Source organism: Eptatretus burgeri, chromosome 11 (assembly GCF_056783735.1).
Source record: "Eptatretus burgeri isolate ZD-2024b chromosome 11, Ebu_testis_v1, whole genome shotgun sequence".
Lineage (NCBI taxonomy): Eukaryota > Metazoa > Chordata > Myxini > Myxiniformes > Myxinidae > Eptatretus > Eptatretus burgeri.
This window is the reverse complement of record NC_140971.1, coordinates 79,223,343-79,239,332: the sequence shown is the minus strand read 5'-3', so window position 1 is coordinate 79,239,332 and position 15,990 is coordinate 79,223,343. Positions and strand designations below refer to the sequence as shown.

General features: G+C 40.5%; 1 protein-coding gene across 5 annotated transcripts in view; it reads left to right on the top strand.

The window, feature by feature from the left end:
* The window catches only part of DTNB (dystrobrevin beta), a 218,487-nt gene that overhangs the window by 138,100 nt on the left and 64,397 nt on the right, over positions 1–15,990 (top strand). For all 5 annotated transcript variants that reach the window (XM_085847130.1, XM_085847131.1, XM_085847134.1 and 2 more), the window contains exon 9: positions 13,830–13,954. In XM_085847130.1, the coding sequence (XP_085703256.1) occupies positions 13,830–13,954 (125 nt within the window). The remainder of the gene's footprint in view (positions 1–13,829; positions 13,955–15,990) is intronic.

Sequence of the window (15,990 nt, the reverse complement as noted above, 5' to 3'; positions counted from 1 at the left end):
TAAACTGGAGACTACACCCTCGACGCCGCACCTGGTGATCTTCTGCCGAGTGGAACAGACAGGTGCAGCATCGGCTAACAGAACAAATCATGCAGGATGAAACTTTCCAGCTGATGCTACATGCAGACTATGCTGGACCAATGGAGGAAAAGACACGATGAAATGGAAACATTAACAAGAACAAATAATTTATTTACAGCAAGGGCGAGGAAAGCTATGTGGACCGATAACCAAGGGATTTAATACATGAAAATACGTGCAGCAGGGGAAAGCAAGGAAAGGTGAGGTGCCGCAAAAGAAATGCAGTTATTTACAAAAGAAAGACACAGGGCAGAGCAAAACCGTTATAAAACTTATACAATGCAAATTTTACACGAACATGACAGGCTCCATCAGAAACACTCCCGAGGAAAGTTAGGTCGTTCAGTGAGAGAGAGAAAGTTTGAGGTATTGGTGACCTCTCGATTACCAAGCGAGATCGATGGACCAACACAAACCCAGTTACTAAGGAGGGGGGAGAAAGAGGAAAACTGATGGTGTCTATGGTGCATGGTTGGAGAGAGGTGCAGTGATTGGCAAGTGATGTGCAGAGAGGAATATCCAAGAGATGTGAATCAGTTGGCCTGGGCAATCGTTGATACTGTTTTAGCGCATCTTCAGTGGACGAGACAGAAACAAAGACTAGAAGATGTAAGAAGATAGGCTTTACAAAGAAATGTAAGGAGATCTGTAAGTGTACTGTCTAAAACTGCACCCGGTCTGGCGTCTGTCTCTTCTGCTTGTTTGTGGACTCTGTTCCACTCACTCCGTTTACTTGCTCCGCTCGCTATGTTTGCTCCGTCAAGTTCTGTTGCCCTCCGATCCATGTCCATTCGAACGCCGAGAACCAGAACCGACTGACTGACTCACTTTCTGTGAGGAATCTGGCATTTTATAACCCCCTGGCAGGGTGTGGAGCCAAGAGTCAGATCAGGATGAGCCGATAGAGCTTTCCAGCACCCTCATTGGCATGCCGACAATTACTACTGCATTGGCCCCACCCATGCGAGGGTTCGGCAACGGAAAATGGCCTCAGTCACTCTGCCATGCGATCCATCTCCGATATTATCAGGCGGTGTGCATTCGGTCGCATTCCTTGGCTGCGAACGTTTTGCGAACACTCAATAATTGAGCGGAACGCTGGGGCTATCCACACGATATCAAACGGAGCTGAGTGCACTCTTGCACCTAAGGCTACATATCGGACCGTCCCGATCCGAGTATCTGTTATGGTGTGTCGGTCTCCCCCATCTCTTGCCGGACCAGAGGGCGGAGGTGAATGTTCGTGGTTATGTGGAATGGCAGCGTGTGGTTGAGCAATGGCAGTGGTGGTGTGTCGCATAGCAGTTGTAGTGTGGTGATTCGTGCGGAGGTGGTTTGTTGTTCGTTGTGATTGTGATGGCAAAGGAAAGTGAGCTTGGATAGTGGTCCGATGGTGTGGTGATTTTTACAAAGGCATTGTGGTGGTTTATGAAATGCTGCAATGTTGGGATTCGAGTGTGATGGAGTCTGAGATGTGACATCTGTTGGATAATGATGTGCAATTTGAATGGGAATTCGCGCGTGAATACTCTGACTTATTTATTACTGATACTGATGTGGTATCATGCATGTATGCATGAAAGACAGTCATGTACAGCAAAGCAAACTAATGTAAAGAATGAAAGATGGATATAGAAAGGAATTAAAATCACTACCCGAAGCCCACACAACACATTTTGTCCCATAAACCCACTACACATAATGGAAGTGCGATATTAAACGAAAACTAATGAAATAACTGTCTCGGGACTGCTATATGTTGTATGCCATTGCCTTGGGGAGTGACCGTTTCGCAGAACTGTAATGACATTAATATACTGTTCTTGTGTATTGAAATATAATCGTGTCGGAGTGTCACGCTCTTAGAATGTTTTTAAAGGTGTCACGTACAAGCTACTAGTATATGCTGATGTGTTGTCATTTGGGGAATTGTCAAAATTTTGGGTTAATTTTTGCCAACCTAATTTTTTAGTGACTATGGACCATAAATGTATCAAAAATTCAGGTTGGCATTTTTTTGGCCACCATCTTGGATTACTGGCCGCTATCTTGAAATTTCCTATATAAAAACACATTATTGCCCATATCTCGACCAATAATAGTTGGATTTTGATGATGTTGATTTCTAAATATGTATAATTACACACTGGCCACATTGAACTACAACTACATTACCTTAACCATGATGTTGAGTAACCAATTTAAAAATTATATCACTTTTAGTCTGTTGTAAGGGTTGAATTTGCAATTTTTCCTTATATGAAGAAATTTAAAGTGCAAAAACAGTTATTCATCTGAATCAGTTTCTTGATCTGACATGTAGTCCTGTTGGGTATTCATACAGCTCTCTGGATTGCCTTCACACTTGCACAATTCTGTGCACTCTAAATTGTTTTGCTTGCAAGAACAATGAGCATTACACAAACTTTTGCTGCAACCACACCTCACCAATTCTGTAACTGATTCAGGGGCTGGAGGCATTTTGGACAGAATTGGTTTCAGTTCACTGGTAGATTCTCGATACCATCCAAGCTTTGTTGGATCAAGACGACAGGGCTTTTGAACAAGTACTTCCTACCACACATGGCACTGTAGATGAGCTCGGCGAATGTGTTCCACTATGTTCTTCCATGTTATTCTTCACTGCGCAAGCTATCTGTGAAACACGCTGAAGTGTGTGCTGGTATGACACTCCTGCACCAGCATGGGATACAGCATCAATAATCTTCTTACTCCGCGTGGCATGATAGCAATACAGGGACATGCCCAATGTCAGAGGAGTCTCAGTGCCACTGCGAAACACAGAGGAATCTGATTTGGGTTTGTATGTAACCTGTTTGTTTGATCTGTAAGCTTGCATCATCTGCTGTGATATGTTACTGCATGAATGTCTGATACTTTCAGACCGTTGATTGGGCCGGCTCCGTCCTTGAATTATCCAACCCAACAATATACTTAACTCTTCAGGAACAATAGTTTCACCAACCAAGGAACCTTTAAATTTCAAGCTATTATTCTGTTCTGTTGTTCTCTGTGTGATTTTTGCAGTTGTAAACATTGCTTGTACATCTTGTCTATCAGTTTTGTTTGCAGCATTATCTACAGCAGCCTCACGGGCCTTACTTGAGTGAATTAGTGATGGTTTAGTGCGGTCACATGGGCGTGTGAATTCCACATCATCGATATTCTTTTCAATAATTTCCTTCAGTGCAGCACGCGTGGTAGTTCTGTGTAAACCATACATCATCATCATATTGTCATAATCTTGTTGTACTTTATCAATGCCTATATATTCACCAGAGCTGAGTTTATCTGCAAGGCAACTGTAAAACTCAATTTCTGCAGCCAAGAAATTTACAGAATCATCTGAATCCTTTTGGTCTTTTTCTGCTACTGGTTGCTTGACCGGGTTGTATTTTTTCCACTGATTTGCCAGGCAGGTATTATGATACATCAAATCTCTAGAAAGTGGGTCCTTTGAATTTATCAGTTCACTGTAGTTCACCTTCCACTCATCATTGTTGCATTTTTGCACAATCACTGCCATTTTTTTTTACCAACATTTTGACTTTGACATCTGTGAAGAATATCTTTATTTTTATCCTGACAAAAGAAGCACTCAGCTTTATTGAACTTCCTTATTTGGGAACGTTTGCATCGTACTGGTGCAGAAGAAGATTGTGTAGAGCTACAAGATCTAGGGCGACCTCTCTTTCGCTTTAGCTGGGTAGAGTCCTGTGTCGCGAGGGCTGTTTCGTACCGCCTGCGAGATCTTCCAATGTCTGACGTTAGTAGTTTCTGCATAGCATGGAGCATGCCACTTTGCATGTTGGTGCTTTAGCTGTTCTGCAGTTATATCACCCAGACGGCTACGAATTCCAAGGAATTCCAGTTCACCTAAATCAGCCCTACGACGGACAGAATGCAGAAATTTTTCATTTTATGAATATTTTGGGTGTTGTCTCAACAAATCACTGCTATGTTTTTGACATTTAATTCACAGTTTATAGTTTGTATTGGTGCATGGTCTTTTTGTAGGTGGCTCTCCCATCTTTCTTCAGGCTGTTGTAGCTATATTCTGAAAAAAGCAGAAACAAATACTTTATAAATATTAAACATGTGATAATAGGTATTTATGGGAAAATAGTCAAATTAGGTCATGATAACAGCTATGAAATATCAAAAAAGAACATAATAAAAATTTCATTATTTTGGTTGCCGCTATAAGCTAAAAAATGGCATTATTGACAATTTCCTTGTCAAGTTTTATATTAAGACCTTTATAACGTATCACGAATGATTGCTTACCCTCTAAAACATACATTTAGACACTAATATCATATAAATACCTCTATCAGAGGTAAAGATATGGTCGGAAATGTGTTTTTACCCTCGCAAATTTCAAGATGGCCACCAATAATCCAAGATGGCGGCCAAAAAAATGCCAACCAGAATTTTTGATAAATTTATGGTCCATAGTCACGAAAAAATTAGGTTGGCAAAAATTAACCCAAAATTTTCACGATATTACACAACAGCATATACGATACTTTTCGCTGATGTAGTGCACTGCCTAATACCTTGAATGCAAGTAAATTATCCACCACTCAACCTTACTCTCGACTCAGTCTTTTTGATGCTTTTTCCTCGTAAAGACAATTCTGTCCATTTGTACAAGTTATGTTTTGAAACTGCACATATTATATTTTGTAACTGATTGCCTTATTTCTTTAAATGGAAAAAGGGTGTCAATGCCAAACTTTTATTTCTCTTCCACTTTTCTTATCTCATTTTGATTCTTCTGCCTTCCTTTTCCCTTGCTGATGGTTTATTTCCTGATGTTTTGAGTCATTTTGATTTTACCTTTTGTTGTCACGGCTGATGTAGCTGTCCGAATGCCCTATTCTGCTTGCCCATTATAACCGCTGTCATTGTATTTTTTTTTTTTTTTTTTTTTTTTTTTGTATACCTTGGTCGAGGCTCGTATGAGAGCTAACACACAACTCACAGCAATGAGGCATGAGACAAGAGGGGCGGGAGTGGAAGGGACAAAACATTGGGGAACAGACACAGGTGAAATGTGGAAGGGAGAGGGATGGGGATGGGACGGGGAACATGGCGAGGGGAAGATGGACATTAAAGGGACTTTCAGGAAGGAAAGCAGGAGAATTGAAGGAAGTGGGCTTGGGTGGATTATCGGGGTAGAAAAGATCGAGGATTTGGATGGGGGAAGATAAGAGGTGGTGGTGAACAGCTGTTTTGAAAGCCTGGAGGGAAGAATGGGAAAGAATAGAGTGAGGAAGTTTATTCCAAAGGCGGGAAAAAGAGGAATGAAAGAGTGAAGATGAGCAGTGATTCGTGATTTTGGTAGTTTTACCAGAAGGGGGTTGTTGGCGGACCTTGAGCGCCCTGTGGAAATGTGGTGGGGACAAATCGCAGAGAGAGCAGGGGGGGCAAGGCTGGAGAGGAGTCGGTAGAAGACAGAAAGACCACCGACCAACCTGCGGTGATTGAGTGAGAGGCCCAAAGACTCAGCTTCATTGCGGGAGATGCCAATGATCTTAAAAGCCCTGGTTTCGACAGCGTGAAGTCGAGAAAGGTGGGAGGCAGGAGCACCAGCCCAGAGGGGAGAGCAGTACTCCATCAGGCTACGGACAAAAGCTTTGTAAGTGGTCAGGAGCTCAAGAGGGCCGAGGAAGGACTTTGCACGACGGAGGATTCACAGTCGGCGACTGGCTTTTGAGGCAAGGTTGGAAATGTGACTTTCCCAGGAAAGGTCATGGCAGATAGTGAGACCCAGAAGCTTGAAAGAAAAGACTTCTTCCAGAGGATTGTTGAGAAAGTGGATGGGGGGTTTTGTAAACGGTCCTTTCGAAGAGACATAGTGAGAGTGTGAGATTTGTCTGGATTGAAAGACATGTTCCACGTGTTGGACCAGTTTGTGATTTTATCCAGATCTGCAGTGAGCGAAGAAGCTGCTGCTTGCCGGTCTGAGGGATGACAGATGGTACGGCAGAGGGTGGAGTCATCGGCAAAGAGAAATAGAGGATTTTCCAGAGAGTCCGAGAGATCATTGATGAAAACCAGAAAAAGAACAGGGCCCAGAACGCTACCTTGAGGAACTCCAGCCTGCACAGGAAGAGGGGATGAAAGAACTCCATTTAGGGCCACACGTTGACTGCGACAGGAGAGGAAGTCTGCGAGCCATGAGTGGAGATGGCCTTGAATACCATGGGAAGAGAGTTTGGTGAGTAGGGCAGGGTGCCAGACTGTGTCAAAAGCACGTGTTTCAAAAGTATTTCGTATTAATTCGCTTATTTCTCTCTCTTCTTTTGAGATCTGCACTCCGTCATGAGTGATGAAAACAAAAATAACAAGTGGTGCCAGGCACAACAAATCCCACCCATTTAAGGCATAGTTATTTTGGGGATCAAATTTAAATTTGATACATCCTTAACCTGAATGTTGATTATAAGGAATAGAATAAAGAATATTTTACTCTTAGTTTGAAGTCAATTAAACCATTTTTGACGAAGTTATGAGCGAAAAACGATTTTGATCTTTTCGTGACCTTGACCTTGACCTTTGATCCAATTGGACCCAGAAGTTAATGGGGTCGTCCAAGGTTCATTGCCCACCTGTGGATTAATTTGACAGTGTTTGCTAAAGCCATTTTGCCGTAAGGTTGCTAACAGACAGACAGACAGACAGACAGACAGACAGACAAACAAACAAACAGACAAACAAACCGGACGATTACAATATCCCGCTCCCTCCCTCCGGGGGGCGCGATAATGATGCGGCTATGACCATAATAGTAATTATGTTCATTATTTCCTCTGCCACCAAAGGTGGACTGAGCTTATGTTTTCACCACTGTCTGTCTGTCTGTCTGTCTGTGAGCAGGATATCTCAAAAAGTTATGGATGGATTCAGACATAATTTGGGAAGACAAGGTTAAACTTGTTAGGTTTCGTTGATGATCCGGATCTGGATCCGGATCTGAGAATTTTATCATGATCGGGCCAAAATTGATATAGAGCACCATATTTCAAAGAGTTTTGAATGGATTTGGAAAAAACTTGGTTGACAAGTTGGGTGTGCGACAAGGACGAATTGATTCGATTTTGGTGAAGATCCGTTTGTCAGAATTTTTTTATTTTTTATTTTTCAAGTGATTCTTCATCGTTGAGACATAAAGCCAAAAACTATGTAAAGCACAATATCCCAAATGTTATTGTATGGATTCAGATGAAAGTTAGTGGACAGATTTGGTGGGTGACAACAACAAGCCGGTGAGATTTTAGTTCAGGTCCGGATGCAGATCCAGCCTCTTCGTGGGATACAAAACGTGAACTGTTCAGCCTGGTGGAGGGATGTGCTCTACTGCGTGCCGTTCTAATTACTACAATTAGTAGAAGTACCCGCTTCCTGAGGGAGCGGCCAGGGGGGTTCTGTTATTATCCATATTCAAACGTGTACTTCAAAATACCTCTCCAAAGTACCTCTCGCTGTGTAATTCTAACACCTCACTGAATTGGAAAATGTGGGGAGAGGAATACTGCACTGTAAAGGGGGGAGACTTGTAATACCCTCTCTCACCTGAAGTGGCACTACACGATTCACATTCACACAAAGAATTTGCCTTCCCCCACCCCAGACCACGAGCAAAGATAAAAACCCCTTTTTGTCGAAGTGGAGTCAGGCTGATCCAATGTAGCAAGTCTGGGTGTAAACGGCCCAGAACTGTCGGGGGAGTGGTGCGACAAACAAACAAACAAACACACACACAAACAATCACATGCCGGTCTGTGAATTATAGTAAGGATTACTGTTTTTGTAAATGTATAGGCTCATGGTGGACCTTGTATTAAAAGAGAAATGTGCCTTTGATAAAAAATTTTGTTTTCTAATTGCAATGACCTCGTTATTAACATCATTGCTTTGAGGCATTCGGCAAGAGAAAAGGGGGGGGGGGGACAAACTGGTTTTCCAATCATCACGGAAGTTGTACTCAACTGTGATGGAGTATGCAACAAAACGGAATTGTCTGGTAAAGTCGATATGGTGTAATGAGTGTGACCTCCTTCCTTCAGCGAATGTCGTATTGGACTCAATTTGCTCAGCCATTGCATTTGCATGTTGTCTAGCCACAGTGAACGTGCCATTTTTAGTACCACAAACTGAGAAGCACAAACCCTTTGCAGCTACAAGCACCACAGGGGCTACTTTGTATGCACTGTCTGCTTGTCATTAGGCTATTTTTGCTTGTACGTTGAACACAGTAACATTCACAGTTCAGAAATATAAATGCTGCCTGATACCTTCGAGCAGAACTTGAATATATATATATATATATATATATATATATATATATATATATATATATATATATATATATATATATATATATATATATATATATTCACCTTATGCTAACATTCAGGTATCATGGCTTGTCTCAGAGATGGGAGGTTATTGAGAGGCCATCTCCATATGATGTGTTCAAGTGCTGGGCGAGGAAGTGCATTTGAGTCGTGAAGTCGAAGCATTCCGATGTCTTTTCAATCTGAATATGCCCAATCCCTTTATATCTCATAAACTAAGCTCATTTGGTAATTTGACAGAAGACCTCAGTGAATGTTGTAGGCTGAGGGATGTCAGGATAGCTCAGTTGATAGTGAGCTCACTTGTAGGTTGTCAGGTCAGATTTGTTCACACATGGAATCTGAATCAATCTTAATATTGCCACCTTGATGCTGTGCAATTGGAGGGTGCTGCATATCGGTGTATGCCATCCTTCAAATGGTGATATTGAGTTGGCTGTCCCATCTGCATTTCATTTGGACATTAAATATGGATACTATCTCTCATAAAGAGATGGCCATGGTGTGTGGTACCCTGGCTAAATTCTCTCCTAAAAATTAAACAAGAGCTGCAATTCAATTTAATAAAGGATGCAGTTAATAGTCAGAACTGGGTTAGTACAGAGAAGTGAAGTAAAAGTTTAGATTCAATTCAATGTGTGTGAATACAGCACTGCCACGATGGGCCAAACATCCTTCTCATGTGTTGCAAGCTTCTTTTATACCGGGTGGCCCAGAAGTAATGGGGCAGTCAGAGAATCCACATTTAAGCATAAAATATTTATTCGTGGAACATTATATATATATATATATATATATATATATATATATATATATATATATATATATATATATATATATGTATAGCTCACAAAGTGGGTACACATACTGTTTCACAAAGGGCAAAAAAAAGAAGTTTAGGGAAACATGAAATGCAACCCATTATGTTAATCTGTATGTATTCAAATAGCTAAATCTAAATTTTTAGACCTGCAGCACGTCCGGTTTTAAAGTTACCACTGAATATATACAACACTGTAAATACACGCTCGAATTGACGTGTACATAACTCGGTGTCCACCATAACTGCTTATATTATTGTTGATGGCTACTCTCTTTTGCATTGACAAGTTCGCTCTTGAATCCCTTTTTTGTTTTCTCTATTTTTCTCTCTGGTCATCTGTTGATTTCCTCGTCTTTTTTTTCCACATACCGTTTTCTTTTTCCTTCTTACGAAACCTATATTGCCGCTGACGCTCTCTTTGAAGTTCCCAGTCACGGCTCTTCACCTCTTCAGACCGTCTCAGATGATATTCTCTGACTCTTTCCTTTTCTGAGTCACAGAAGACTTTATAAAGTTCTGAATTAGCCTTTATATTAGCTCTCCACTTTTTTTAATTTTCCTCCTTGTTCTTGACAGGATCCTCCTTCAGCTTAATTGCTGGCATCTTTGGGGGACATTTCTTTCATCTGCCCACAGATTCAATCATCACAAACTATAAAAACAATATAAGAAATGTAAATTAATTACATTGGAATTTGATCGAGGAATACACAATTTTGAGAAGAAAATTTGTTGTTCCTTAATTGCTTTTCAAAGCAATCCTTAGAAACATTAATTTGAATATGAAAGGAACAATAAGAACCCGACTCTTTTCATTTCATAAAGTAAACTGCTGTGGCATAATAAATTAATCTAATGATAAACCTACATCTTCGACATTGTGCGAGGGGGAGGAAGGCACAAATAATTTTTGACAAGAAAAAAAAAGTGTCTCAGCATGTTAGATTGAACGGGTTGATGTGTGATTTATTTTTCCCATTATCATACTCACCACAATATTGACAGGAGTATTAATATTAATATCAATATAATCATCAATCGATTCAGCTTATTCCCAAACCACAAATCATACAGACAGATACCCTGCTACTTAAATTGGTTAAATTCACTATTGGCTGTGCCGTAACACTTAGAAAATTCAACGCAAATTTATATACATGAGACCAAGCCAAAGCATGTGTCCTGAAAGATCCACAGACGGTTAATCCATGCTCGATAAACTATTCCACTACCACTTTGGTGTTATATATTAAAAAAAACATGTAGATTTATACACTAGATAAGCCAATATGTCATTTATTATCGTTTACGGTGCGTTGTAATGATTTTCCAAGTTCCTATTCGTACATAACTGCAGACAACAAAATAATTGCGTCAGCGTTATGTACGGAAACAATATCTAACAATTTGATTAAAATGATTGGTTCCAACATCAAAAGTACATTCTGGTACAATTGATATAATGATAAATTATGTTAACTACCACTAAAAAGATAAATACGATCTTCAGTTAGGCGAGAATCAAAGTAATTTATGAAGCCTCTACGTGCATTACGCTGACATGTAAATCTTTGGTTTCCATGTCACGTTCGAATTTCGAGCTTGGCGTCAGCGTTATATACGGAATCAGATGAAAAAAACAACGTAAATATTATATTTTGGTATAAGAAACATAATTTTTACTCTGCCTTTTTAAACAGGCTCAATATGTGACAGGAAAAAGAAAAAAAACAACACATTTTGAGAGAGTCCGATGTTATAAATTATGAACAAAACACAGACGAGTTCAGTAGCAAAGAAAGCCACACTTGTAAGCGAAAAGAACGTTAAAATCGAATCTATTTCTTTCGAACTTTTGAAAATAATCATTTTAAACATGAAAAGAAAAACATAATTCTTAACTCTCGGATCCTCACGAAGCACCAAAAAAATTCTAGCGTTGGTTAAAATGAATAATTATCAGACACATGCGAGTCACCTCGTTCGGCTCGACCTCACACTGGATTCGTACGTTACGGCTCTCGCGAAGACACAGAAGCGAAGACAAACGCTGCGCTCGACGGCGAATGGAAATGTGCTGACATGCTTGCAAGTGCCTATTATATCCATTAATTGGGGAAGTTTGCAAGACGGCAAGATTCTCGAATGCTAGCGTTATTTGTGTCCGACGAGAGATGATGATTCGTACATAACGGGACTGACACGAAAATCAAGATGGGATTACTTGCGGTCCGAATTTTATTTTTCTGATCACAATTTTGATCTATATTTTTCTGCCGTTTGACTCTGTCATATTACCAAGAAATTAAGGGAGATTTGGAATAAAAATCATAAGAAACATTATCAACACTGGACTCCTTATTTTTTTCGATGCAGTGGACACGAAGCATTATGTACGAATTCATTATTTCATCAGATAGGGTAGATGCCAGAAAACCCGAATAGGGAGACAGAACATCATCAAAACATAAAAGAGACACCAAAGTTCACATTCTGAGTCACCAAACTCAAAATAACTGTCACATAAGAAACGTCCAGTAAAATAATTTTTTTACCAATCAAACTGTAACATTTCTAAGGTTACAAAAATACCCAAATTCTGTTGCTTTAATTCATCTTTAATAAAACAGGGAAATGGAGAGTATGATATTGCCGGTTTCTGCAGGTTCCCCAAGATGTCCACTTTCATTTTTGACCATTGATGGTTTGTCTAAATACCTCATAATAGTTTTATGTGGAATTTCCCACAAACATACCACAGCATACCCACTTTGTGAGCCATGTATATATATATATATATATATATATATATATATATATATATATATATATATATATATATATATATATATATATATATATATATGCAATGTATGTGCAGAATATAATATTTAGACACACAACAAAACAGAGGCAAGTTACAAAAATTGTTCAAAGTGCTGCCCATTCACATGAATGCATTTATCAACTCTTTTCACCACAGTGTAGCACACCTTCCGACATAAATCCACAGTAATTTGTGCGCAAGTATCAACAATTTTCTGTTTAAGTTGCTCAATTGTCTGGGGTTTCTGAGTGTAAACCGCATTATTTAGAGTGCCCCAGATGGAACAAAAATCCGGTGGAGTAAGATCTGGTGATCAGGCATGGTACTCAACTTGTCCACGGCGACCAATCCACCTCTGAGGGAAATGTTCATCCAACCAATTGCACGCAACAATACTGCAATGGGCTGGTGCTCCATCATGCTGGAACCACATTTCATCAATAATTCAGCCAGTAAGCTACAGCTGTAAGAAATTCGTTGTTCAGCATGGCCACGTACCTCTCACCTGTCACTGTTTGGTCAAAAAACAACAGACCCATGAGACCAACAGCACAAATCCCAACCCAAACGGTGACACCTGGGGTGTTGACATCCTTTTAAATTTCAACGTGCGGATTTTCTCTTGCCCAATAAACAGTGTTGTGCCGATTGGCCACTCAATTAAACATGGCCACTCAACTTAAAAGTTGCTTCGTCACTCCAAAAGATGTTTTCAGGAAAGGTGTCATCCTCTGCACATTTTTGTCGAAACATTTCGCAAAACTCCATTCGCCAATCTGGATCGTCTTCAGTCATAGCATGGAACAAATGAGGATGATATGGTTTCAAGTTGAGCTCGTGAAGAATCCTTTGAATGGATGTTCTCGAAATGCCAATTTCTTGTTTAGCTCGCCTGGAAGACGTTTTTGGACTTCGGCGGCTAAAAGCAGCTTCAACAACCTGTTTGTTTTTTCGGTGCAGACAGACCTTGGTCTTCCAGGTCTTACCAAGTCTTTAACTAAACCAGTGGTTTCAACGTGCTTGATAAGGTTAGCCACTGTGTCTCGTTTTATTAACCAGTGAAAGGGCTCTTCAAAAATGCAGCACGTTTCTGTGTTTATTCTCCACTGTGTTTATTCTCCGTTTTGTAAAATGTCTTCATAATAAAGACCACAATAAAGTTCGTTTATGTAACATTGGTAATTACGATCATCCATGGTTCAAATCTTCCACTTTTGGGGATTCTGCAATCAAAATAATTATCAATAAATAACATCAAACAAAAATCAATTAATAATCAAAATAATAAATTATAAAATAATAATGAAATTGTCGTGATGATTGTTCCGGCAACTGCCCCATTACTTCTGTGCCACCCGGTATTATCGTTGCACGTTAAATAATCATTATTATTCAAGCATAATCAATTATGCCTGGTGTTGGCTTAATGGTTAGGGTGGTGGGCTTTGGATCTGAGGATCCTGAGTTCAAATCTTGCTCAGCTGTTGAATTAATGCCAGGTGGGGTTAACTCGCCTGTCATCCTTCCGAGGTTGGCAAAACGAGTGCTTGCATGCTGTTATACTGTGTCGGAGTGGCAACCTGTCCAGGATTGTGCCCAATAGCCAAGGAGACTGTTTAAGCAGCACCAACGCTCTGCACAGAGTATGGTCCCAATCTCCTGTCCTCCTCATAATCAATTTGTGCTTGTTGTCCTGTATCTTTGATGACAGAAATCTCCAGCGAAGAAGCTGACTCGTGCCCTGAGCAAGTCCCTGGGCTGTGTTCCAAGCCGCGATCATATCCATCCCGTTTACCCTGATCAGCCAGAGAAGCCCCTTGACCTGACACACATTGTGTAAGTCCACAACACATCTCAATTGCAACACTTTGACCTTTGAACTTTGGATGTAACTTGTTCAGTAAATATAACCTATTGTCAGTTACATTTCAGTTACGAGGATCTTTACAATCGAATCGTGTGTTTTCTTTTCTCATTGGTACACTATCTTGGAAAATCTGTTTTTCGAGGCCAATTTTGAATACAAACCGATGGCGGTCAGTTTATTAAGCAGCTCCGCAGTGTTATTGAAAAACTCAAGGCTGTCAGCTTTCCATGCAAACCATCTTGACAAATTGGGCTGTGCATTGTGTACAAAGTGTGACGACAGATTCTTATCAGAGTCATGTAATGTGCCACTGTCATCCACTTTAACATCGCTTTTTTGCCAAGACAGATCGAGCCACCAATTAGACCTTCTTTGAAGACCACCAGCCATGTCCGCAAATATTCCACCATCGTTGCATTCGTAATGATCAGTTGCCTCCTTCTGCTGTACGAGCAGACTCATCACAAACAAATTTACGTTGCTGAGATGCAAGCAGAACTGGTAATTAAGACGTTTTGACAGCTCTGTATTTTTCTTAAACTGTTATTGTCAGTTGAAAACTCAAGTGGCAATGACCAGTTTAAATCGGGAGAGATGGTTCTCAGGTTGGAACGTATTGATGCGAAACAAGCAGTTGGTACAACTCTTAGCATCAGTATTTTATAACATGCGAGAGAAAGCTGATGGAAACCGTATGTTGATTTATTCAACTTGAGAAGAAACGGGGTTTCCTTCCTCTGTTTGTTTCCTTCGTACTTCCTGTTGTTATATGTGCTGCACACACCCTGGGGAAAGGCAATGCCGCTGCCCATGCATGCACTTCCTTGGCATCAGCGGCTCCGTAAATTAGGCCTTCCCATTTGCGTGCTGTGATGGTGAACACATTCCTCTGGAACTGTGCGCGTCCTCAATTTGCATGGGAATACCTGAGCCTCCTTTCTCTCGTTATTTTTTGACGGCGGATCATCGGTCCTTTTGGCCAATTTTTCGTGTTGCCATGTTGCTCTGCTTGAACCTGGCAGCAGACGCATATTCCATTTTGAGAAACACAAACAAGTTTCCTATTCTGCAGGTCATCCCACAAGTCATTGTTTTGCATCATTGTTGATTTGAAATCTCATTGATCTCATCACATACCTTTTTTTAACCTCACAGGTACAGATTTGATTCCTTTGTTTGGGTTTTTCAAAATTATTTTGTCATTTTGTCGACAGGAGAGTTCCTCCGCATGTTTTCATCACTGTTGGAAGCTGTTCTCATGGGGATTGTCTTTTTGTCAAGTCTGTCATGGTTTACATCAATTCTGCTACTGTAAATACCATAGCCGTGCACACCGAGCTTCTCGCGGCCGAAGGGTGCAGGAACGTCAATACCAACTCGGAAGCAATGAGCCACTCGCTCTTTCATGAGCCTCGACCTTGTACGTAAAAGGGAAATTATTACTGCACATTTCGAACACCCAAATTAGTCCCACCATTCCTGAGACACTACCTGGATTATTTATTCCCTCGACCTCCAACTATTAAGTTTCTTGGGAGAAGTGGTGCTCACCTTAAATCCAGCGACCTTTTACTTGAATGCTTTGGGATTTTCTGGATAACCCGTTTGCATCGTCCCATGAGGATGAGCATTTAATTCCAACCCAAGGTCGATAGCAGAAGCTTAAGTATCCTCTTAGGAACCCGTTCACAGATGTGTGGCTTGACCTTGTCAATACCAACCCGGAAGCTACAAGCTATCTTGCTGAATTGCTGTCCCATTAACGTCGTTCCTTACCCTGAATGCTTTGGAATTATTCAGTTCGAGAAACTATTAATTCCGAGCAGCTGTAGGGTCATGACGTATTGATGTGAGATTCGTGTTCACATGAGGTTTTGCTTGTTTGCTTCCTGAGTCCTTCCAAGAAATGTCCTTGAATTGCTTGCACTGATCATTTTTTTTTATAACTTTCAGATATTGAATAACCTGCTTCGTGATGTCATGATCCCGCACTTCATGCTGATCC